General features: G+C 48.9%; 1 protein-coding gene across 2 annotated transcripts in view; it reads right to left on the bottom strand.

Moving 5' to 3' along the window:
* Positions 1-901: 901 nt before the first annotated feature.
* EFNA3 (ephrin A3) overlaps positions 902-25,565 on the bottom strand; it is an 89,627-nt gene continuing 64,963 nt past the window's right edge. Inside the window, exons 2-5 of one of the 2 annotated variants that reach the window (XM_030187920.1) lie at positions 11,287-11,576; positions 8,229-8,294; positions 5,634-5,711; positions 902-3,454 (exon numbers count right to left, since the gene is read on the bottom strand). In XM_030187920.1, coding sequence (XP_030043780.1) covers positions 3,333-3,454; positions 5,634-5,711; positions 8,229-8,294; positions 11,287-11,576 — 556 coding nt within the window. In that variant the 3' untranslated portion in view covers positions 902-3,332. The remainder of the gene's footprint in view (positions 3,455-5,633; positions 5,712-8,228; positions 8,295-11,286; positions 11,577-25,565) is intronic. The other variant, XM_030187921.1, reaches the window with a different exon arrangement.

The following is a 25,565-nucleotide window of genomic DNA, read 5'->3' as shown; positions in this document are numbered from 1 at the left end:
GGAACTTGCCTTGAGTTTAGCCACCCATTTATTTCTCCCAAATGACTCTGTACCACGCATTTTGTCCCCATCTATATATCTGCACTTGGCCCCTCGGCTATAAGGTTAGCTGTATTGTAGAAAAGCATTAGCGTCATATCTATGTTATTTGAATGTTCTAATGTGTGCTTATTGATGTTTCATTAGTATTATGCTGCCATTGCATTATATCTCTGTTACTTGAATTTCAGTGCTGTTTAGTGTGTATATTCTGATCCTGTTTCATGGTAAGTCCTATTATTAGGTTTCAATTTGCTGTTTTCAAGTTGTCCTGTTTCATTATATTTATGTTTACACTTGTTCATTTTACTATTGTTATGCTATTAACAAAATGGCAGTAAATAAATCGTAATAAATAAAATTCTAAGTTTGATTTTAAAATTGTACCTACTGTATACGACTTTGGGTGAATTTTTAAATAAAGGCAGTTAATAATTCCCAATAAATAAAAACAAATAAGAGTACGCCCCCTTGTGGTACGCATTTGAGATTACAGTGCAGAGAAACCAAAGGAGATGGGTGGGATGATAAGAATGCAATGGATTATACTTAATAAAAACAAAAACAGCCCAGTTTTTTCCTTTTCTTTTTAAATACATTATATTTGTTTTGTAGACTAACAGCAGAATATGAAAATCACAGCCAAAGCAGTTTTTAAAAAGTCGCTTTGTTTTTCTGATTCCCCAAAAGTGTCTGTGCTTTGCATAGGTCAGTCTTCACAGAAGACAAGGAAAAAAAAAACCCCACAAAGTAACACAAATAAAACACTGAAAAATGTATTTACAGGCTACTATTCATTGGAAGCTACATTTATACATATTTGTCTGTATACATGAACAGAGAGAATCTCTCTCTTTTTATATATATATATATATTTATATGTTTATCTCAACGATATGCACAGAGACCCCTTGTGCCAGCTGAAGGGAGCCACACATACCTCAGGGGAAGCATGGGCTGGCCCCATTCCCAAATCCTGCCTTATTGCCAGTGGGAGACAGGGTCCAATCACCAAGTAGCTGTAAGCTAGTAGGGTCTTGGTCTACCCCTGCTCTCTGCTAGGTACCTGCCAGATCAATGTGTCAGCATTACGTGGAAAGACAATAAGATTCCAGCGAATGCTATACGCGTAGTCAGGAGGACTGTGGAGCACCAAGGGCAGGGACTAAGAAACGCAGAGGCAGGCAGTGTGTGCATTTACACACGCACACACAGTGTGGGAAAGGTTTTTGCATCTCTTGTCCATGGGGTCTGCTTTCCTGCCCATCAATACGTCCTCACTGCTGCTTCTAAACGAAAAGGGCCTCCCATCTGTCATAGCAGCTCCCATCCAGGATGGATTCTAGGACTTAGCTGCACCAATGTTCTCCTTCCACCTTCCTCTGACACTGCCAGGAGCTCTGCTGTGGCCCCTACTGACCTGTCTGTGAGAAGAGCAGGGAAGCCAAGATAAACATAGGCTTCTGGGAAGTGAAGGGATAAACCCACATTTCCCCGAAAACATGAGGCAACGGGTGGGGTTTCTGAAGGTTGGGTGGCTGTGGACCCCAACCCAAAGGAACTGCGAGTAAGGTATTTTAAAGTTTGAAATCACAGCAGAAGGGTGAAAGGAGGGGAGTCTGATGCCTCATCAGCACAGAGGGGCAACGGAGCAATGGTAAAGGCAGCCCAAGCCAGTTGGGATTCATGACAAATGCATTGATCCTGTTCAAGTTGAGAACAGAATGGATGCAAAGAAATGGCTCCAGGGTGAGGGTCAGGATGAGTGTGGTGCTGGACACAGTTTAATTTTGATTATAGTTGAGCATAAGGAACCTCAGATGACTACTTATACGGAGAACCCATGAGAACTTGGTGAGGGGTCCCAAAACGCCCGCAGAGGAACAAGTGTAAGTGATGAACAACAGCCGATACAGCAGAGAGTACAGATCACGACAAGGAAGCAAACTGCATGGACCCCCCACCCCACCCTCCTTCACTATTTCCTCTTCCCAGGCCAGTGTGAATGACCTCTGTCAGCCTTCTCCACCATGCTCAGCCTTGCTCTGCTGTAGGACCATGGCCAAGCTTTCACTTCTCCCCTGTGAAAATAACCTTGGAGTGAGGTCACTGTGTCTGTGACCCCGTCTGTCCTATACTCTCTGTTTTCCAGTTCAGGTTACTGGTTTAAAATCAGTTACTGCCCAGCAGGACCAGCCAGTAAAGTGCAAACTGGGCTCTTCAGCTGAAGGTAGTAAGGGGAGTAGGTGAGAGGGTAACAGCACACAATATGCATCCCACCAGCTGCTCCATGCCCTACCTTCCTCCCTGAACAGCGTAGTTATTACCCCCCACACCCCACCCCCTAGATTCTTTCAGTTCATCATTTATCCCTGTCTGTGGAACAGAAGTCAATGAAACAAAACCAACAGGCGTCCTTCTGAAGAGCTTGGTGAAGATGGCAGGAACTGGCACTTTCTAGAAGCAGGGATGTCCCGGGCTAGTACTGGAGTAGCTGGGGAAAGGCAGCACCATCCGAGATCTGTAGAGGTGCAGTAGCTGCTGAGTGGAATACCCCAGCTGATGGCATTAAAAGCCTTTTCAGAGGGGCTCTGCTGGCCAGCCCTCTCTACACCATGACAGGGAGCAGTAGGCACTCAGAACTTAAAGAATGCTTCTAGTCATGAACATGTCGAAAGGATGGTTTTATGGTCTCTCTCTGGTCAAGAACCTCGATTCCTTCAAGCAGCTGTGCCAAGGTGGCTCATTAGAGAGCAGGTATGCTTCTGAAGCAACCCTCCTAGCAAAACTCAGCAGGGTATCCTGCCTCCAGGTCCAATCACAGTCTTCCTTTGGCAATGAGTTCTTCAGATGTTCTACGTGTATCACCTCTCCCTTCCCATCCTCTCCCCTCCCCCAAGAACTTCCAACTATCCTGGGAGAGAGGAAGAGGATTCTTGCAATCAGGATCGCTTCCCATTCCCCCCCCCCCCCCACTCTTGCTGCGAGGCATGAGCTGCATTTTCAAAGCGCCCCCATCATCCTGAGAGTGGATTCCAGATGTCACTCAGTCCTCTATCCCATCCGCTCCATTCTCTTCCAGATCTCGCCGAAAGCAGGAAGTCCAGAAGTAATTAAAGCAAAGTGGAAAAAGGTAGGGGAACCTCCCAAGATTACATCCTGTCCTACTGAGGGACGTCTTCACCTTCACGTCAACTTTCTCCACCTTCCACCTAGTGTATTTTTCGGTCCTTTTCATTTCTTTTAATTGGTTTCTGAAGGCCTCCGGATCTGTTCCTCCGGTGGCAGCAGAGCTAAGAGGCCAGAAACGTCATTAAAAAGAGTGAGATAGCCACAGTCACATGTAGGTGTTCCCGCTTAGGGCTGGTCCCGCTGATGCTCTTCTCCAGCTTGGGAATTTCAGGGTTAAAGTTACCTAAAGGAAGGTGAGAAAAGAAGAGTTATTTTGGATACATTAGGGAAGGGCAAGAAAAACTAAAGAAGCCCTATAGTTAGATCAATAAATAAATACTTCTTGGTAATTTGGAAGCTTTTCTGGGGAATGTGTAATAAATTAGTGATTGTTATTTTATGCAATCCTGTTATTTAATATTGTTTTTATACCTTTATAAATTTCTGTGTTTGATTTTATTATATACTGTTGGCAGCAATATTCAAAACTCCACAGTCGAACACCAGCTGCAGCTTTCACAGTTATTCCCAGAGGGTCAGTACTGGCCAACACTTAAGTTGTCCAAGTAGCAGTGCTGAACAGTGCCGGTCTCTGGGTAAACTCCAGCTCCACCCCCAGGCTGCCCCGGGACTCTCTGGATAGTCATTTTCACCATCATTATCTGGAAAAATATCAGCAGATGGCAAAACCCAAGACTTGCCCCACAGGATCAGACCAAGAGCCCATCTAGCCCAGTACCCTGTTTCCAAAGTGGCCAGTGACACTTATCCAAATAAAACTGCCCTTCAATATCAGGACCTGTGCTTTTCTCATTACAAGCTGCTCCGCCCAATGATTGTCTAAATGTTCTGTCAACTATCTATCTGTAAAGGGTGGTTGGGTGCTGGAAAGCTTTACCCAAGGAGATGGTGCAGTCTGTCACAAGAGGGTATACAAGCAGGGACGGGCAAGGCTCAATGAATCCTGCCTGGAGACAGGGAATGGGCAAGCTGACCTGGTGAAAGTTTTTTTTTTTTTTTGTTACATTTGTACCCCGCGCTTTCCCACTCACGGCAGGCTCAATGTGGCTTACATGGGGCAATGGAGGGTTAAGTGACTTGCCCAGAGTCACAAGGAGCTGCCTGTGCCTGAAGTGGGAATTGAACTCAGTTCCTCAGTTCCCCAGGACCAAAGTCCACTACCCTAACCACTAGGCCACTCCAGCCTAATCTATTACTCTAGGTCGGTGTTTCCCAAGTCCAGTCATAGAGTAGCCTTTGCTAGTCAGGTTTTCAGGATATTCACAGTGAATAAGCATGAACTTGATCTGCATACACTGCCTCCGTTATATGCAAATCTCTTTCACACATATTCATTGTGGATATCCTGAAAACCTGACTGGCAAGGGCTACTCCAGGACTGGACTTGGGGAACACTGCTAGGTGACCTCTCAACATTCCTTTCGGCCCAGTCTTTCTATGACTGTAGGTCAGTGGTTTTTAAATCTGCCCTGGGGAGCACCAGCCAGCTTTTCAGGACGTTGGCAGTAAATATGCAAGGAATGGAAGCAGTGCATGCAAATCTATTTTATCTCATGCATATTCATTACCGATACCCTGAAAACCTTTCTGGCTGGTGCTCCCCAGGACAGATTTAAGAACCAGTGACTAGAAAGCCAGGGTAGGAAGGGACTTGAACTTGAGGACCTTCTGAGGTCCTTTCCAACTCACTGCTTCTAGAAGTCTAGGTGACCTCTTCAGAAGAGATTGTACTAGGTGGAGCAGCGAGATACGGCCAGGACTTTAGCTGCCCTACCAGCCAATACTGCAGGAGGCTCACTCTACCACGACTGAGGCCGAAACGGAGCAGGAATTTCTTGCCCACTCAGCAGAGCCAGGCTCTGCTATGAAAATCTGGCACCTACACTCTCGACAAGAATGGACAGATTCCCAGTAGGGGATTCTCAAGTCTTTCACCCTGCAGGTGCTGTCCTGCAGTGATCTCCACCACAGAAACCAAAGGCAGGCTCTTTCTCCTGCCAAGGCAGATCAAACATTTTAAATCAAAAATAAATAGCGCAGAGGGTTGGAAGGGGGAACAAAGCGACTGTTTGCTTTAGGAATGTACACAACGATAGTGCTGCTGAGTCGAAGGCCAAAGGGCAGCGTACGCCCAGAATTCATTTCTCTACACACACAAAACAGTCTCTCCACTCAAATGTTGTAACTCTCTTCCTTTAGATACTGTTGTAAGAAATGTAACCCTTCAATTCTAGCCTTTCCCTGCAGGAGATGATGTAGGGAATAGCGCAGAACTGCTGGCCATGGGGGGCACTCGCAGCTCCTGCAGTCCCAGCCACTCCCCGCAGGAGGTGCTACAGGGAACAGTGCAGAAATGTAAGCGTCTAGCAAAATAAAAAAGAACAAATCTGAAATCTACTCACCTAGATCCTCAATCTTTACTTCAGGGCCTATCGTGTATGGTGGGAGGGTTGGGGAGAGCTTTTCTCCAGAATGTGAGGCTAAAAAAGAAGAAGAAGAAGAAAAAAAGAGGCTGTAAGCAGCAGCCTGACGGAGGGGGGCTCATACCCGCTTGGCTCCAAAGGGAAGAAGAAGTGATGATGGTTGCCGAGGCAACCCAATGATCAAATTCCCCAAACCCTGCCAGAATAGATTCTGTATTTCTCTTTTCTTATTTATTTATTTATTTGTTTTGCTTTTTTCCTAATTCCCTTTCTGGCAGAAGCCGGAGACCACCTGCTCTGCCTTAATACTGGTGCCAGTTTTCCCATGATCCTTCATTTCTTGGAAGCCCATTGGCAATCTGGCTAGTGAAGTATACGGTATGGGTCAACCGTCATGTGGGTTGGGACCCTCCATGCCCTGCCCTCTTCCCCTGTCCCCAATTTGAAGAGCCTTTTAGATTTCGTGCAGACTTACGAACACTAAAGAAATGAACAGAACTTCTTGCCTACCTATTGGGTTACTCGCTACTCCACAGAGCTTAACTTAAGGGTCACCACCTTCAAACGCTGGGGGATCAGGACCAGGCACTCGCAATACACAAGGTGCAATGCATGAGCTGCTGCCCGCACCGATTTATTTTCAGACTCCAGCGTGACGACACAGTAACAGAAGTTGAGCTGACCTCGTGCAGCCTCGGAGGCCATGTCAGACTTCATTTACTGAATTACCAGGGAATTAGTCAATGATTCACAGGCTCTAATTTCCTGCTAACTTCCTACTTCTTCCCTTCCTCATTGCCCCCTGCTTTCTTCTCCCTCTTGTACTTTCTGATCACCCTGCTCCCCATCCCTCACTGTATTTCTCGAGCTATCCCCTTCCTCCTCTGCTTGGGCTGGAGCAGGGTCTATTTAATTTCATGGCTACATCAGAATAAATCATTAGTGCAGCAGGTGAAAGACTGAGGAGGGAGAACAGTAAAAAGTTTGTAAAGTTAAAATACGGACTCACTAATTAACTTGTTCCCAAGAGAATTCCATTGTAACCCCAGTTCCCTCTCCTCTCCTCCTCTGGGGACTTGTCAGCAGCTCAGACACCAATATGACATTGTTACTTAAGCTGCTACAGAAATGCATTCAACTAGGATACAGTGGGACTGCGACGCAGTTTGAAAGCTCATGACAGTCCAGTCCCTGATGACTGTAGGGATCAGGGTCAATGGCAGACGAGGTCCTCTCTCATGTTTTAAGCTGCTGACCAGCCTTCATGAGGTCAGGACACAGTCATAGCTCCATTCTGCTGGGATCTCCCAGATTTTGACTTTACACAGGTTGCTGTATTTTTATTGGAGTTCCCTGCAAACCCATTTCTCATCCTTTGCCAACTGCACGGGTACTTTTTTAGCCTTGGATTTTGCACCAAATTTTGGAGGGAAGGTACATATGCAGTTTGCATTTGAAAGGTGCCACTTCTGCTTCTGCTCTTCTCTATAAGAATTCAATCCTGCAAAAAAAAAGCATTTATAATTGAATTTTCAAACCTACCTGTGAAGTTCTGCCTCATCAAGCAGCCCACAGGTATTTCATAACTACCTTCCTTTGGGTCACTATTTTTTTTTTTAAACCAGAGAAAAGCACCCCAGTAGCTCCTGTCTAAAACTTCCCTTGTGTATCTTGCCATTAGGCAGCTTTGTATAAAAAGCACCTTTAATGAAACACAAAACATAACTGGCATTTCTTCAAACACCAGGGCAAAACCTGGGGACTCAGGGTCTCCTCAGATAATGCTTCCAGTCTGTATGCACTCTCTTCCTACGAATCTGAAGATGTCTCTTTCCATTGCACAGTTCGAAAGCTAATCAAGAAATGTATTAAGTTATGTCCAATAAAAAAGGTATCATCTTATTTTCTTCTCCATATTTAATTTGTTTGATTTCTATTGATAACCATTGCACAGTTCAAAACTGATTTAAAGACTCATCTCTTCCTGGAGGCATTTGGGCACTAGCTGGATAGGTAGCTTGACCAACCGTATCTTCCCTCCCCTCCCCCCCCCACCTGTTCTTACTCACCCTCTTTCTTTCCTATTAATGCAGTTCTTCCCTGGCTCCTTGTGTCTCCACCTGTTTTTGTCACGTCTTGATGTATGATTGCATTGTCCCTTAATTTTCTGATTATCAGATTGTCACACACATTTTGATGGGTGGGCAAGTCCCTAATAAACTTGAATTAATGTATTGAGCAGAACACAATTTGACCAAGAACGTGTGGTAAAATCTTTCTTTCTGCCCACGCTAATCAAAACAACTCCTAAAGCAAGGTTAGGCTCTGCAAAACGCATTTCATTCTCTAAAGATCCTCCCCCCAATGGTGCTCCATTGCATGTACATTCGCTCCCTCCAAAACTCCGAGAGAGATCTCAAAGCAAGACCTTGTTTTCTGGAGGAAGAACAGGAAAACTGGAGTTCTCAGAGCCAAGCTACGGGAACGAGTCGCTTATCTAGGGGAAAGGATACCAAAGACAGCAAAGCTAACATCTGGAAACGAAAAAAAGAAGAAAGTTGAGCTGTTACTCACTGCTGGCACAGCACACGAACACCTTCATCCTCAGACACGCTCGCCGGTGGTTGTGGGTTGGTGTAGCTGAAACAGAACACAATTTATCGATTAATTTATTGATTTGAACCATTTGGTACGTTGCCATTTGAACATAAGAGCCAACACAGCAGTTTACAAATCCAACCAAACCTCCAGAAACAAAACAAAGCAGAATTAGGAATTTGAGGAAAAATAAACACAAGGAAGGGGATAAATAGAACGATGACTGGGTGGAACGAAATGATAACTTTTGAGGACAAGAGGGAAAAGGAGAAGCCAGCTTGCCCTTCTGCAACACCCAACAATACTGGGAAAAGACAGCTGAAAAAGCCAAGTGTCAACATAGGATTTAAACTTTTGACGAGCTCGATGGAGGATAATCCCAAAAGCTGAGCTTCGTGTAGAGTCCAGCTCCTGACCTTGAGGGCGGTGGCACTATCAAAAAGGTTTGACAGGGAAGATCTGAAAGACCAACTCGTTAACAGGAAGGGCACTCAGGGGTCCCTTTACTAAGCAGTGGTACATAAGTACATAAATATTGCCGTACTGGGAAAGACCAAAGGTCCATCAAGCCCAGCATCCTGTTTCCAATAGTGGCCAATCCAGGTCACAAATACCTGGCAACATCCCAAAAATGTACAAAACATTTTATACTGCTTATCCCAGAAATAATGGATTTTCCCCAAGTCCATTTAATAACGGTGTATGGACTTTTCCTTTAGGAAGCCGTCCAAACCTTTTTTAAACTCCGCTAAGCTAACCGCCTTTACCACATTCTCTGGCAACGAATTCCAGAGCTTAAAAAAGTTTCTCTGATTTGTTTTAAATTGACTACATTGTAGCTTCATCGCATGCCCCCTAGTCCTAGTATTAGATAGGGCTAATGTTCAGGTAGAACACACCAGATTGGCAGTACCACAGGGGTAGAACGGGCGCCCTGTGGAAGTTTCAAAGTTGAAGTGTGCCGTTCCCCACAGTAGAAAATATTTTTCTATTTTCTACCATGGGTGGAGGGGGTGATCCTGGGGTAACTGGCAGCGTGGCCACCTTGGCGCACACCGATTACTGCACGAGTAGAGCGTGAGCTCTTATCGCTAGGTCAACAGATCTTGGTAAAGGCTCAGGCAGTAAATAACCATGCACTACCTTTAATTTTAGAGCCTGACCATTTACTGCCCCCATTTAAAAAAGCCCTTTTTCCCAGCTACAATTAAAAATGGCCCAGCGTGCACCAATTTCATGCATCCAACGTACCGCAGGCCACTTTTTTACTGTTGCTTAGTAAAAGGACCCTTTAGATAACTAGAAAAGCCAGTGCAAAAGGCACAAGACAGGACCAGGTACAACAGAACATCCTCTGCCCCCTCCCTGAGCTTAAAACTCAGCATCCAAACAGACCCAGAACTTAGACGCTCTGCTGGCGTCTTACTCACACAACTATGATGGAGTTTCCCTAATTCAGTCTCACATGTAGCAGTGATATTTATGCTAATATAATGCTCCCAGACTGCTGTTTAGGGACACAAAGAAAAGAGAATGCAGGGGTTGGCCGCAGGGGTTGTCCTCTACCTATTCGTATCTTTAAATTGCCATCTGGTGTCAGATTTTGTGGGATCTCTATATTGTGGAGGCTGTGTCTCAGGTAGAAAAGGCATGCAAAGGATTTCACAAAACGTTCTTGTCACAGTGCCAAGTACCCATATAACTGCCAGATATTGCAGAGGAAGAAAACATGCAAGTGAAAAAGGAGAAACAGGATGAAACAGAGCAAAGTCTAAGAGAGAGGTGAGAGACACATAAATTGAAGAGAAATAGGACAGAAAACATGACTTTTAGAGAAATGAGAAAATTACAAGAAAATGCACAGCCAGACTGGTTAGCAATTTACTGCCTGTCCCTGCACAAACTGTTCCCCTGTGCACTGGTTGTACCACATGCTGCTCCTGCACTGCCTGTCCTTGCCCACACTGCTCCCTGGGCACTGGCTGTAGCGTGTGCTGCTCCTGCACTGCCTGTTTTTGCCCACACTGCTCCCTGGCCGTAGCAAGGGCTGCTCCTGCACTGCCTGTCCTTGCCCACACTGTTCCCTGGGTGCTGGCTGTAGCTTGTGCTGCTCCTGCACTGCCTGTCCTTGCCCACACTGCTCCCTGGGCACTGGCTGTAGTGTGTGCTGCTCCTGCACTGGCTGTCCTTGCCCACATTGCTCCCTGGGCACTGGCTGTAGCACGTACTGCTCCTGCACTTACTGTCGTTGCCCACACTGCTCCCTGGGCACTGACTGTAGCACATGTTGCTCCTGCACTGCCTGTCGTTGCCCACACTACTCCCTGGGTACTGCCTGTCTTTGCCCACACTGCTCCCTGGGCACTGGCTGTAGCGTGTGCTGCTCCTGCACTGCCTGTCTTTGCACAAACTGCTCCCTAGGTACTGCCTGTCCTTGCCCACACTGCTCCCTGGGCACTGGCTGTAGCATGTGCTGCTCCTGCATTGTCTGTTCTTGCCCACACTGCGCTCCCTGGGCACTGGCTGTAGCGTGTGCTGCTCCTGCACTGCCTGTCCTTGCCCACACTGCTCCCTGGGCACTGGCCGTAGCACATGCTGCTCCTGCACTGCCTGTCCCTGCCCACACTGCTCCCCCTCTGCACCGGCTGTTAAATCAATATACCTGCATTTTTGGGTCAACAGGTGGTGAGCAGCACATTGGGGTTACCTGCCTCCCAGTTCCTACTGGCACCTACGTCTGGAAGGCTGGATCAACTGCAAGTTCTTCCAATCAAAGGTAAGAGAGGTAGTTTGCATCTCCTGAGGATACTCACCTGATTTCAGCACTCCAGGTTTCCCTTATTTATTGGTTGTATTCAGTTACAATGCTTCCTCACTTTCAAGGTGGAAGCAAATTACCACTACTTAAATCTGTAAATATTATTCATGCTCATCGTCACCCCCCTCGGAGCTGGTTGCTGATCCTACTCCCCCTCTTGGCCTAGAAGTGGGCAGTTGAAAGACTGGACCTACCAGTCATTGGTTGCATACTTACAGATGTAATAGTACTCGTGTCCGGCGTGGAACTCGTAGCCCAATGAGAAGGCGCTGTAGCGTTGGAACTTCTCAGAGAACTTGATGGGACTGTGGACCGAGTGTGGGCGGTTGCACTCCCAGCGCTTGGAGCCCTGGCTCGTGTTACAGGTCCGGTAGCCATCATAGTTCACCATGAAGAGGATGTACTGTTCCACCTTGTGCTCAGGGCTGGATTCATTGTAGTGTGGGCAGTAAATGTCCAGGTAATCGTTCACATTCACCTGCACTGTGTAACCTTCCCGCCGCAAGCTGCAAACAAGAAAGAAGAGGAATCAGACATGGTAAAAAAAAAAAAAATCTCTGCTGCCCGTGGGGCTGCCACATCGTTCTTGTCACTAGAAAAGACCTACTACAGACAAATCAATGCAGGGCTGGATTAATATACAGGCAAATCAGGCACATGCCTAGGGCCCACAGACCTGCCAAGCCTCCAAATGAAAGTAGTGTCACACTCGGAACCAGCCCACCCAATTCCGCCAAGCCACTTCAGGAGAGATGACCTGGCGGAGGGCAGCTCGGGGACAGAGGATAAAGAGCATGAATGCGTATCCTGGGATTGGTGCAAAAAGAACAGAAGCCCACAAATGGACTTTTGCCTATGGTCCAATGTAGTGGTACTTCAGTCCTGCGTTGACATAACTACATTTCCATAATTAGTGGATTTTCCCAAGTCCATCTTAATAACGGCTGATGGACTTTTAGGAAATGATCCAAACCTTTTTTTTTAAACCCTGCTAAGCTAACTACTTTTACCATATTTTCTGGCAACAAATTCTAGAGTTTAATTGCACAATTTCACAACATTTGCTCCTCCTTTGCAAACACTTTCCCACCAGATCCTCGTCTGACAGACACTGAATGAACCAATCAGAGCCTATCATGTTGTTTGCAACACAATTGATCTCTGGGAAGAAAAGGACTGATCACACCGGTTCTGGCCGCATTACACTGGCTGCTAATTTGAGCGAGCTGCGAGAATAACCTTTAAAATATTATGTCTGGTAATTTAAACTTTTCGTATGGGAATTGCAAAGTATCTTTCTGACATGGTTAAGAGATAAACACCTACAAGGCAAAGGCAGTCAGGTTCTTCTCTGCAAACTTTGTTGGTACGCCCTCCATTACCTTTGGTTAAATTGTCTTCAGCCATGAATCATGCATTTAGGAACTCTTTATCAGAAGAAATTAGAAACATTAATAGTTATTTAATGTTTCATAAAGCCCTGAAAGCATAGCTTTTTGAGAGCTCTTTTGGGCAGCTGTGAAATATGTTGCTTTAGTTTTTTTGCAGTGCTGGAGTACATTGATAATCTGAGTGTTTAATGTGTTTAGTTTATGGAACATCATGTTGTATAATCTGTATTGTATTGTAAACCACTTTGATGCATTTTTGTGTAATGCAGTATATCAATAAATCAAATTACTGCGGACAGGGGTTGAACAGCTCCCTAGAGTTAATTCCTGGAAGCCCAGGGGAATTGGTAGGGGGCCCAGGCTAATTTAAAACAGAGCCCTGGGTGCCTTTGTCACAGTTGCACTCATCAACTGGTCTCCTCTCTCCCCAAACTCTGAAAAAACCCACCCACCAAACTTTTTTTTTTTTTTGTTACATTTGTACCCCCGCGCTTTCCCACTCATGGCAGGCTCAATGCGGCTTACATGGGGCAATGGAGGGTTAAGTGACTTGCCCAGAGTCACAAGGAGCTGCCTGTGCCTGAAGTGGGAATCGAACTCAGTTCCTGAGGACCAGAGTCCACCACCCTAACCACTAGGCACTCAACTTTTATTAAAACTCAAAAATGCACTTCTTTTCTCATCATTTTCTCGTGTGAGAGTCCTTTAATCATAGAGTATTAGAAAGAGGAGATGAGTTGAGAAAGCCAGAGAATTGCACATGTCTAGTGAGTGCTCGGCTCTGAAATCCCATCTGTGTCACATGGGGAAAAGGACTGAGGAGGCCCAACTCTGGCAATAAAGGACATCTCTCCCATAGTCCAGGCTAAAGGCCAACAAGCCCTGGGGGTGAATGGGTCCTGCATATCATCGCCTGACAGCATGATGCGAAACACAGAAATGATACATGAAGTTCAAGTGTTTATTTATACATTGCCAATGATATATCAAATTTTATGTAGTAAATAGCAAAAAACAATAGTTTGGCATTGTACTGAAATAAGTCTCTTGTATTTCATGCACCCTCCCCCCCCTAAAAAAAAAAACCCAAAACAAAACAAACACACACTTTTGCTTTCAGGTAAAGATATCACATCTTAGGTTCCCAGGTCTGGGGCCAGCCTGGACAGGCAATGCTGCCTGGTCTCCATCAGGGGGCACTCCAAGCTTACAGCTTTCATGTGTCATTGTACACAGTGAACACACCCAGAACCCTGTTTGCTTTGAAATACAAAAAATGTTGTTTTTTTTCCTCTTTCTGACTGCAGGGATGGGAAAACAGAGTTATATAGTTTTGATGGGTTTCCATCCCTTCCAAGTCTCACAAATGCTGTAAAATGTATCAGATCTCCAAAAATCCTTCCAAAACCTTGACGCTCCTGGACTCTGAGGCCACTGCTTCATCTGCCTCTTTCCCATCATTAGGAGTCTGGGGGTGGTGGTGGTGGGGTTGGAAATCACGGCAACAATGTTAAGACACTGAATAAACAGTGTTAAGACATTTCTCCGAGGACAAGCAGGCTGCTTGTTCTCACTGATGGGTGATGTCCACGGCAGCCCCTCCAATCGGAAACTTCACTAGCAAAGTCCTTTGCTAGCCCTCGCGCGCCCGCGCGCACCGCGCATGCGCGGCCGTCTTCCCGCCCGAAACCGGCTCGAGCCGGCCAGTCTTCTTTTGTCCGCACTCGGTACGGTCGTGTTTTCGCCGTGTCGAGCCCCGGAAAGTCGACCTCGCGCGTCCAATTTATTTGAGCGTGTTTCTTCCTTCGGGAAAGTTTTCTACTTAGTCGGGAAGTGCTCCGGAAACCCCCCGCCGGGTTTCGTGTAAATCCTCCCCGTACTTCCAGCTTTTTGCCCCGGTAAGTTTTCTTTCGTCGTCGGGGTAGGCCTCTTTTTGGCCTCGGTCGAGATTTTCTCCCTCTAAATTTTGGTGCTTCAATTTTCGCCATTTCGGCTTTTGATTTCGCCGGCGTGATTTTTCCGCCCATGACATCGAAGCCTTCCAGCGGCTTCAAGAAGTGCACCCAGTGCGCCCGGGTTATCTCGCTCACTGATCGACACTCGTCGTGTCTTCAGTGTCTGGGGGCCGAGCACCGCCCTCAGAACTGCAGTCTGTGTTCCCTGCTTCAAAGGCGGACTCAGGTAGCGAGACTAGCCCAGTGGAACGTGTTGTTCTCGGGCTCTTCGTCGGCATCGGCACCGGGATCTTCGAGTGCATCGACGTCGTCAGCGTCCAGACCATCTTCCTCGGCCGCCCCTGCATCGAGTGCATCGAGGCATCGGGCCTCTGCATCGGCGCCGAGACATCGGATAGCTGCATCGACGTCGGTGGTACCAGGACCTCGTCTGCTGATGTCGTCGGACGGTGGTGCATCGGGTGGAGTGCAGGTGAGGGCTGTCCATTCCCCTGCTGGTGGCGGTGAGCCCTCGGGTGGGTCTCCGCCTACCCTGAGGGCTCCTGCGGTACAGCCCCCCCGAGATCGACCTTCTTCAGTCTCGGCCCCGAGGAAGCGACGGATGGATTCGACGTCCTCCTCGTCGGTGCCGGGGAGCTCCGGTGACATGCTTCGGAAGAAATCGAAGAAGCATCGACACCGGTCTCCTCCCCATGTCGGCACCGAGAGCTCTGGGTCGCCGAGGGATTCGGCACCCAGCAGGCATCGGCACCGAGAGGACCGCTCACCCTCTGTTCAGGAGGTGTCGATGCGCTCCGCTCTGGACAGCCCGGAACAGCCTCCACGCCCGGAACAGGTACTGACGTCGACGCCTGCATCGACCTCTCAGCCTTTCTCTGCAGCCACTCTAAACGAGAGCCTCCGGGCCGTTCTCCCAGAGATTCTGGGAGAGCTGTTGCGCCCTACCCCTCCGGTACCGGCGGTGCTTGCGCCTCCGGTACCGTCGAGCGTGGCGCCGGCTGGCCCATCGCCCAGGTTGAGGTCCCCGACGTCGGTACCCGCGTGCGGTGCCGACCGCGGCCACCTCCCAGGAAGGCTCCCCGACCACGTCGGCGGAGGGAGCTTCGCCGATGCGGGCAAGGGAGTCTACCTCTCGACGCCCCCATCGTGGACGGGGTTCCACGGAGTCGAGCAGGGCGAGGTTGCAGACACAGGTCCGGGAACTTGTGTCTGACACCGAGGGTGAGGCCTCGTGGGAGGAAGAGGAAGATCCCAGATATTTCTCTGACGAGGAGTCTGAGGGTCTTCCGTCTGATCCCACTCCCTCTCCTGAGAGACAGCTTTCTCCTCCCGAGAGTCTGTCTTTCGCTTCCTTTGTCCGGGAGATGTCTACGGCCATCCCCTTCCCGGTGGTTGTGGAGGACGAGCCCAGGGCTGAAATGTTTGAGCTCCTGGACTATCCTTCTCCACCTAAGGAAGCGTCCACTGTTCCCTTGCACCATGTCCTGAAGAAGACATTGCTTGCGAACTGGACCAAGCCATTAACTAATCCCCACATTCCCAAGAAGATCGAGTCCCAGTACCGGATCCATGGGGACCCAGAGCTGATGCGCACTCAGTTGCCTCATGACTCTGGAGTTGTGGATTTGGCCCTAAAGAAGGCTAAGAGTTCTAGGGAACATGCTTCGGCGCCCCCGGGCAAGGACGCTAGAACCTTAGACTCCTTTGGGAGGAAGGCCTACCATTCCTCTATGCTCGTGTCCAAGATCCAGTCCTACCAGCTCTACACGAGCATACACATGCGGAACAATGTGCGGCAGTTGGCGGGCTTGGTTGATGCTCTTCCCCCTGAGCAAGCCAAGCCTTTTCAGGAGGTGGTCAGGCAGCTGAAGGCGTGCAGAAAATTCCTGGCCAGAGGAGTTTATGACACTTTTGATGTTGCGTCCAGGGCCGCTGCTCAAGGTGTGGTGATGCGCAGGCTCTCATGGCTGCGTGCCGCCGACCTGGAGAATCGAATCCAGCAGCGGATTGCGGACTCGCCTTGCCGTGCGGATAACATTTTTGGCGAAAAAGTCGAACAGGTGGTAGAGTCTCTCCACCAGCGGGACACCGCATTCGACAAGTTCGCCCGCCGGCAGCCTTCAGCTTCTACCTCTACAGGTAGACGATTTTTCGGGGGAAGGAAGACTGTTCCCTATACTTCTGGCAAGCGTAGGTACAATCCTCCTTCCCGACAGCCTGCGGCCCAGGCTAAGCCCCAGCGCGCTCGCTCTCGTCAGCAGCGTGCGACTCAGCAAGGCCCCGCGGCTCCCCAGCAAAAGCAAGGGGCGAGCTTTTGACTGGCTCCAGCAGAGCATAGCCGACATCCAAGTGTCAGTGCCGGGCGACCTGCCTGTCGGAGGGAGGTTGAAAGCTTTTCACCAAAGGTGGCCTCTCATAACCTCCGATCAGTGGGTTCTCCAAATAGTCCGGCAAGGATACACCCTCAATTTGGCCGCAAAACCTCCAAATTGTCCTCCGGGAGCTCAGTCCTACAGCTTCCAGCACAAGCAGGTACTTGCAGAGGAACTCTCCGCCCTTCTCAGCGCCAATGCGGTCGAGCCCGTGCCATCCGGGCAAGAAGGGCTGGGATTCTATTCCAGGTACTTCCTTGTGGAAAAGAAAACAGGGGGGATGCGTCCCATCCTAGACCTAAGGGCCCTGAACAAATATCTCGTAAAAGAAAAGTTCAGGATGCTTTCCCTGGGCACCCTTCTCCCCATGATTCAGCAAAACGATTGGCTATGCTCTCTGGACTTGAAGGATGCCTACACACACATCCCGATACTGCCAGCTCTCAGACAGTATCTGCGATTTCAGCTGGGCACACGCCACTTCCAGTACTGTGTGCTACCCTTTGGGCTCGCCTCCGCACCCAGGGTGTTCACAAAGTGCCTAGCTGTGGTAGCAGCGGCGCTTCGCAGGCTGGGGGTGCACGTGTTCCCATATCTCGACGATTGGCTGGTGAAGAACACATCCGAGGCAGGAGCCCTGCAGTCCATGCAGATGACTATTCGCCTCCTGGAGCTTCTGGGGTTTGTGATAAATTACCCAAAGTCCCATCTTCTCCCAGTGCAGAAACTCGAATTCATCGGAGCCCTGCTGGATTCTCGGACGGCTCGTGCCTATCTCCCAGAGACGAGAGCCAACAACTTATTGTCCCTCGTATCGCGGGTGCGAGCGTCCCAGCAGATCACAGCTCGGCAGATGTTGAGATTGCTGGGCCACATGGCCTCCACAGTTCATGTGACTCCCATGGCCCGCCTTCACATGAGATCTGCTCAATGGACCCTAGCCTCCCAGTGGTATCAGGCCGCTGGGGGTCTAGAGGACGTGATCCACCTGTCCACGAGTTTTCTCGAATCCCTGTTTTGGTGGATGATTTGCTCCAATTTGACTCTGGGACGTCCCTTCCAAATTCCTCAGCCACAAAAAGTGCTGACCACGGATGCGTCTCTCCTGGGATGGGGAGCTCATGTCGATGGGCTTCACACCCAAGGAAGTTGGTCCCTCCAAGAACGCGATCTACAGATCAATCTTCTGGAGTTGCGAGCGATCTGGAACGCTCTGAAGGCTTTCAGAGATCGGCTGTCCCACCAAATTATTCAAATTCAGACAGACAATCAGGTTGCCATGTACTATGTCAACAAGCAGGGGGGCACCGGATCTCGCCCCCTGTGTCAGGAAGCCGTCAGCATGTGGCTCTGGGCTCGCCGTCAGGGCATGGTGCTCCAAGCCACATATCTGGCAGGCGTAAACAACAGTCTGGCCGACAGGTTGAGCAGGATTATGCAACCTCACGAGTGGTCGCTCAATTCCCGTGTGGTGCGACAGATCTTCCAGGCGTGGGGCACCCCCCTGGTGGATCTCTTCGCATCTCAAGTGAACCACAAGGTCCCTCAGTTCTGTTCCAGGCTTCAGGCCCACGGCAGACTGGCGTCGGATGCCTTCCTCCTGGTTTGGGGGGAAGGTCTGCTGTATGCTTATCCTCCCATACCTCTGGTGGGGAAGACTTTGTTGAAACTCAAGCAAGACCGAGGCACCATGATTCTGATTGCTCCCTTTTGGCCGCGTCAGATCTGGTTCCCTCTTCTTCTGGAGTTATCCTCCGAAGAACCGTGGAGATTGGAGTGTTTTCCGACCCTCATCTCGCAGGACGACGGGGCTCTTCTGCATCCCAACCTCCAGTCCCTGGCTCTCACGGCCTGGATGTTGAGGGCGTAGACTTTGCCTCTTTGGGTCTGCCAGAGGGTGTCTCCCGCATCTTGCTTGCTTCCAGGAAAGACTCCACTAAGAGAAGTTACTTCTTTCATTGGAGGAGGTTTGCCGTCTGGTGTGACAGCAAGGCCCTAGATCCTCGCTCTTGTCCTACACAGACCCTGCTTGAATACCTTCTGCACTTGTCTGAGTCTGGTCTGAAGACCAACTCCGTAAGGGTTCACCTTAGTGCAATCAGTGCATACCATTACCAAGTGGAAGGTAAGCCGATCTCAGGACAGCCTTTAGTTGTTCGCTTCATGAGAGGTTTGCTTTTGTCAAAGCCCCCTGTCAAGCCTCCTACAGTGTCATGGGATCTCAATGTCGTTCTCACCCAGCTGATGAAACCTCCTTTTGAGCCACTGAATTCCTGCCATCTGAAGTACTTGACCTGGAAGGTCATTTTCTTGGTGGCGGTTACTTCAGCTCGTAGAGTCAGTGAGCTTCAGGCCCTGGTAGCCCAGGCCCCTTACACCAAATTTCATCATAACAGAGTAGTCCTCCGCACTCACCCTAAGTTCCTGCCAAAGGTCGTGTCGGAGTTCCATCTGAACCAGTCAATTGTCTTGCCAACATTCTTTCCCCGTCCTCATTCCTGCCCTGCTGAACGTCAGCTGCACACTTTGGACTGCAAGAGAGCATTGGCCTTCTACCTGGAGCGGACACAGCCCCACAGACAGTCCGCCCAATTGTTTGTTTCTTTTGATCCAAATAGGAGGGGAGTGGCTGTAGGGAAACGCACCATATCCAATTGGCTAGCAGATTGCATTTCCTTCACTTACGCCCAGGCGGGGCTGGCTCTTGAGGGTCATGTCACGGCTCATAATGTTAGAGCCATGGCTGCGTCGGTAGCCCACTTGAAGTCAGCCTCCATTGAAGAAATTTGCAAAGCTGCGACGTGGGCTTCTGTCCACACATTCACATCCCATTACTGCCTGCAGCAGGATACCCGACGCGACAGTCGGTTCGGGCAGTCAGTTCTTCAGAACCTGTTTGGGCTTTAGGATCCAACTCCACCCCCCGAGGGCCCTGTTTGTTCTGTTCCAGGCTTCACTCTCAGTTAGTTGGTAAATTTTTTAGGTCAATCTCAGTTATGTCCTCGCCGTTGCGAGGCCCAATTGACCAATGTTGTTGTTTTGAGTGAGCCTGGGGGCTAGGGATACCCCATCAGTGAGAACAAGCAGCCTGCTTGTCCTCGGAGAAAGCGAATGCTACATACCTGTAGAAGGTATTCTCCGAGGACAGCAGGCTGATTGTTCTCACAAACCCGCCCGCCTCCCCTTTGGAGTTGAGTCTTCCCTTGAAGTGTATTGTCTTGCTACATACTGGACTGGCCGGCTCGAGCCGGTTTCGGGCGGGAAGACGGCCGCGCATGCGCGGTGCGCGCGGGCGCGCGAGGGCTAGCAAAGGACTTTGCTAGTGAAGTTTCCGATTGGAGGGGCTGCCGTGGACGTCACCCATCAGTGAGAACAATCAGCCTGCTGTCCTCGGAGAATACCTTCTACAGGTATGTAGCATTCGCTTTACGGAGGCAGTGTTCAGCAAGAGAGCACTGTGCCCCTGGGGTAAGACCATCAACTCACATTTGCCCCAGGATACATAAATGCATCTATGTGTTAATTTCTCCTCATTCTTACATGATCTCCTGAAGCTGTCTGTCTTGACTGGAATAAGTTCTAGAGAGCAGGGACTGCCCCTTTATGGCTAATGGTATGGGTAGTGGGACAGTGATACTGACTGAAAAACCTCTAGACATACAGTATTAGATATATATATTTTTTTGTTACATTTGTACCCCGTGCTTTCCCACTCATGGCAGGCTCAATGCAGCTTACTATGATATACAGGTACTTATTTGTACCTGGGGCAATGGAGGGTTAAGTGACTTGCCCAGAGTCACAAGGAGCTGCCTGTGCCTGAAGTGGGAATCGAACTCAGTTCCCCAGGACCAGAGTCCACCACCCTAACCACTAGGCCACTCCTCCACTCCTGAATTATTAAAGGAAGATGGAGCAGGTCTGATGTTTGAAGATTCTCTCAGGGGTGGGAGCTCTCACCTCTACTGAACGCTGTTAGACAGACAGCTACAGCTGTCTGAGGTATAGAGCACTTCAGACCTTTTTAGGACTGGGGCTCAATGAATACTAATTCAGAGGAACCACACTGTATCTCCCAACAGATCTGGAGAGAACTTGGCATCCACTATGCATTAGCCCACTCTGATCTGCCAGAAGACAAAAAGCAAAAATCAGAAAAGGTAAGCAGAGGAGTGGGCTTTTCCGTATCAGGCATAATGGCTGAACCCTCGCTGACGAGAGCCAAAAGCAGGGGTGCACCAACTAAGCACCCCATAGGACTACTTTCAACTTGCTGACTCCTGAGGAAGGATATTTAAAAGATAAGCTGGAAGGCAGACAGTAACAAAGCAGAAAGTTAGAAATGCTGAGAGAGGAGAGCAGGGTAGTGGGGCCCACGGTAGGCTGGAAAGAAAATTTCATTCCAATCATGGTACAATAAGAACCGAAGGACACTTAACCACTGAGGTTAAAAAAACCAAAGAGGTCATTCCTCAGTCTCCTCTCCCACCCCCACCTCATACCATCCCTCCTCCTGGAGTCCCAGATCAGGACAATCCCTTTTGCTCTCCCTGGATAAATGTACCACAGGTAGGTTTAGTGTCAGCAGCACTACTACTACTACTATTTAGCATTTCTATAGCGCTACAAGGCATACGCAGCGCTGCACAAACAGAAGAAAGACAGTCCCTGCTCAAAGAGCTTACAATCTAATAGACAAAAAATAAATAAAGTAAGCAAATCAAATCAATTAATGTGTACAGGAAGGAGGAGAGGAGGGTAAGGGTAGGTGGAGGCGAGTGGTTACGAGTCAAAAGCAATGTTAAAGAGGTGGGCTTTCAGTCTAGATTTAAAGGTAGCCAAGGATGGGGCAAGACGTAGGGGCTCAGGAAGTTTATTCCAGGCGTAGGGTGCAGCGAGACAGAAGGCGCGAAGTCTGGAGTTGGCAGTAGTGGAGAAGGGAACAGATATGAAGGATTTATCCATGGAGCGGAGTGCACGGGAAGGGGTGTAGGGAAGGACGAGTGTGGAGAGATACTGGGGAGCAGCAGAATGAGTACATTTATAGGTTAGTAGAAGAAGTTTGAACAGGATGCGAAAACGGATAGGGAGCCAGTGAAGTGACTTGAGGAGAGGGGTAGTATGAGTAAAGCGACCCTGGCGGAAGACGAGATGGGCAGCAGAGTTTTGAACCGATTGGAGAGGGGAGAGGTGACTAAATGGGAGGCCAGCAAGAAGCAGATTGCAGTAGTCTAAACGAGAGGTGACAAGGGTGTGGATGAGGGTTTTGGTAGAGTGCTCGGACAGAAAGGGGCGGATTTTACAGATGTTGTAAAGAAAGAAATGACAGGTCTTGGCGGTCTGCTGGATATGAGCAGAGAAGGAGAGAGAAGAGTCAAAGACGACCCCAAGGTTTCGAGCTGAGGAGACAGGGAGAATGAGAGAGCCATCAACAGAAATAGAAAACGGGGGGAGTGGGGAGGTGGGTTTGGGGGGGAAAATGAGAAGCTCGGTTTTGGTCATGTTTAATTTCAGGTGGCGTTGAGACATCCAGGCAGCAATGTCAGACAAGCACGCTGAAACTTTGGTTTGGATGCAAGGTGAGATATCAGGGGTAGAAAGGTAGATTTGGGAGTCATCAGCATAGAGATGGTAGGAAAAGCCATGGGATGAGATTAATGAACCAAGGGAAGAAGTGTAGATAGAAAAGAGGAGGGGACCAAGAACAGAACCCTGAGGTACGCCGACAGGCAGAGTGATAGAAGTAGAAGAGGATCCACCAGAGTGAACACTGAAGGTGCGGAGGGAGAGGTAGGAAGAGAACCAGGAAAGGACAGAGCCCTGGAATCCAAGTGAGGACAGGGTATCGAGGAGTATGCTGTGATCGACAGGGTCAAAAGCAGCGGAAAGATCAAGAAGAATGAGGATGGAATAGAGACCTCTGGATTTAGCCAGTAATAGGTCATTGGAGGCATTAGTAAGCGCAGTTTCGGTTGAGTGGAGAGGGCGAAAACCAGACTGTAGTGGGTCAAGAATTGCATGTGAGGAGAGAAAATCAAGGCAGTGGTGGTGAACAGCACGCTCAAGTAATTTGGAGAGAAAAGGGAGGAGGGAGATGGGTCGGTAATTAGAGGGACAAGTAGGGTCGAGTGAAGGCTTCTTAAGGAGAGGTGTGACCACAGCATGTTTAAAGGCAGTAGGGACATTTGCAGTGGAAAGTGAGAGGTTGAGAATGTGACAGATAAAAGGAATAAGAGCAGGTGAGATTGCATTAAGAAGGTGGGTGGGAATGGGATCAGAGGAACAGGTGGTACATTTTGAGGACGAAAGGAGAAGTGTAGTTTCCTCTATAGTAACTTCAGGAAAGGAGGAAAAGGAATGAGGGGAAGGAGAGGTGGCGAGGTAGAGAATGCAAGGTTTATCTTTTGAACCTTGTCATGAAAGAATTCAGCAAGGGTCTGAGGAGATAATGAAGGGGGAGTTGGGGGAGGGGGCACCTTGAGGAGAGAGTTCAATATGGTGAAGAGAAGTCGAGGGTTAGAGCCTAGAGAATTGGTCAGTTGGATATAATAATCCTATTTGGCGCGTAAAAGAGCAGATTGGAAGGAGGTCAGCATGAACTTAAAGTGTAAGAAATCAGCAAGGGCCCGAGATTTCTGCCAGAGGCGTTCGGCGGAGCAGGTACAGGAACGTAGGTACCGGATATTAGACGTCAGCCAAGGTTGGGGTTTTGTACGCCTTATAGGGCGGGTCATCAAAGGTGCAAGAGTGTCTAAGGCAGAGGATAGAGTATTGTTGTAAGAAGAAACAGCCTCGTTGACAGACGTGGATGGTGCCACAGTAGAGAGGAGGTTTGAAACATGGGAGGATAGAGATGAAGGGTCAATATCGTGAAGATTCCTTGATAAATTAGATAAGATAGGACGGGACTGGGAGGGAGGAGATTTAAGTGTGAAAGTTATAAGATTGTGATCAGAAAGGGGAAGATCAGAGGCAAGGAAACTAGAGGGTGAACAGTTGGAGGAGAAGATGAGATCAAGACGGTGACCGTTTTGATGAGTGGGGGAGGTGGAGCATAGTTGGAGATTAAAGGAGGATGTTAAAGTGAGTAACTTGGAAATATAAGCAGCACAGGCTCTGGGGACTCTCCGACATGATTTGTTTGATAGATGCAGGGAAGAGTAAGGGTAGCAGCTACAGAAAGCTGTGCCCTGAACTCAGCACTCTTGACACATCTGGGGCAGGTTCTAAAGAGAGGAGGGCTGGAATACTTAGGGGTTTGGGGGTCTGGGAGTGGAGGAATCTCCAGGATCATCCTTCAAACTGCCACATCACTGGTGCAGGGATCTGGACCCAGACTAACCTTTCACAGCACTTCCTTTACTAGGTTTGCCTTATCCACCTGCCTCTAGCACTATAAACCCTTCCTCCTAACCCACAACGCCGCCCTCTCTGCAGCCCAGAGCTTTACGTGCAAGATAAGCAGGGCACTTGGGAGCACAGCTGTCTGCAATAGACTTAGGAGGGCAGTGGAGAGCCCTCTCTGGAGCTCAGCACTTCTCACACACTGCTTGGTGAGCAAGGATGTCTTTGGGTTCTCCAGTACCAGAGTACACATGGAAAGTCTGCTTTGAGTAGGGAGAAAGGGTTAACCACGAAGTGAAAAGATGCTGGTCCTGGGTCCTCCCTCCCCACAAATATGGAGGTAGAGCCAGGGAAGGGGCAGAATCATAGCAGCAGAGAGAGGTATAATTCTCCAAATGCCTGCCTTTCTTCAAACTCAGAATCCAAACCCTGCCAATACAGGCGCGCGGCAGTTTCTATAATTTAAGCTCTCCCTCCCTCTCCCTTCTTCTGTCTCTATTCAGTGGGACTAATTTAAGCCAGCGGGCACACACAGCTGTGCATGGCAGGGAAAAATGAGAGCAGTTAGTACAGAGGCTGGAGAGAGAGAGCGGGAGAAAGAAGGGGGAGATGGGGAGGGAGAGTAGGGAGGTGTGGAAGAGGTGGGCAGAGCGACAGAAAAATGGAGAGAATTAGAAAGGAAGAGAAAGACACAAAATGGGGGAGTAACTGGTAGAAAGATGAAAAAGAAAATGCTCCAGAGCCTCAACTAGGAACCAGGATGGATTCTCATAAGCTGCCTCACCCAGTCGCAGTCCTCATATCTGTCCTGACATGTCCTACAAATTTCCTGCACATAAGACAAAAAAAAAATGGCAACTCATAATGCTTTTTCCTTGGGATAATAGAATAAGGGGGGGGGGGAGAGGAGGGGGGAAGAGAGACGGGGGGAAGAGAGAGAGAGAGAGAGAGAGAGAGAGAGAACACACAAGTGCCAGGGGAAGAAACCCCCAGTGTGGAAAGGGCAGAGGCTTCGGAGCTGACAAACACAGTCTGTGAGTCAGGTGGCCCCTGCTTCTCTTCGGAGCTGACAAACACAGTCTGTGAGTCAGGTGGCCCCTGCTTCTCTGCTTGGTCACTGAACCCCATACCTTCCCTTTGTCTCTTAAACATTTCCTGCCAGGGTTCTTGGGTCTCTACTCTATGCTGACAAAGCCTTACAAAAGGTATCATGTGAACTTGCAAAGCCCTTTAAATGATAACAGAAGGTTTAATTATTACACACACAGGCTGGATTATGCAAAGGGTTTATCTTCATACACAGAAGACTCTCAAAAGTGTCTTTCTCTCCTGAGATGGCAGAGAGAAAACAATGAAGAGCAGTGGAGAACACTGCCTTGGAGACAAAACACTTCCAACCAAAACATTACACCTGTTCCAACCTGCCCTTTGGG

This window comes from Microcaecilia unicolor, chromosome 14 (genome assembly GCF_901765095.1).
Source record: "Microcaecilia unicolor chromosome 14, aMicUni1.1, whole genome shotgun sequence".
NCBI classification, from domain to species: Eukaryota; Metazoa; Chordata; class Amphibia; order Gymnophiona; family Siphonopidae; genus Microcaecilia; species Microcaecilia unicolor.
This window is presented reverse-complemented; position numbering and strand designations above follow the sequence as displayed.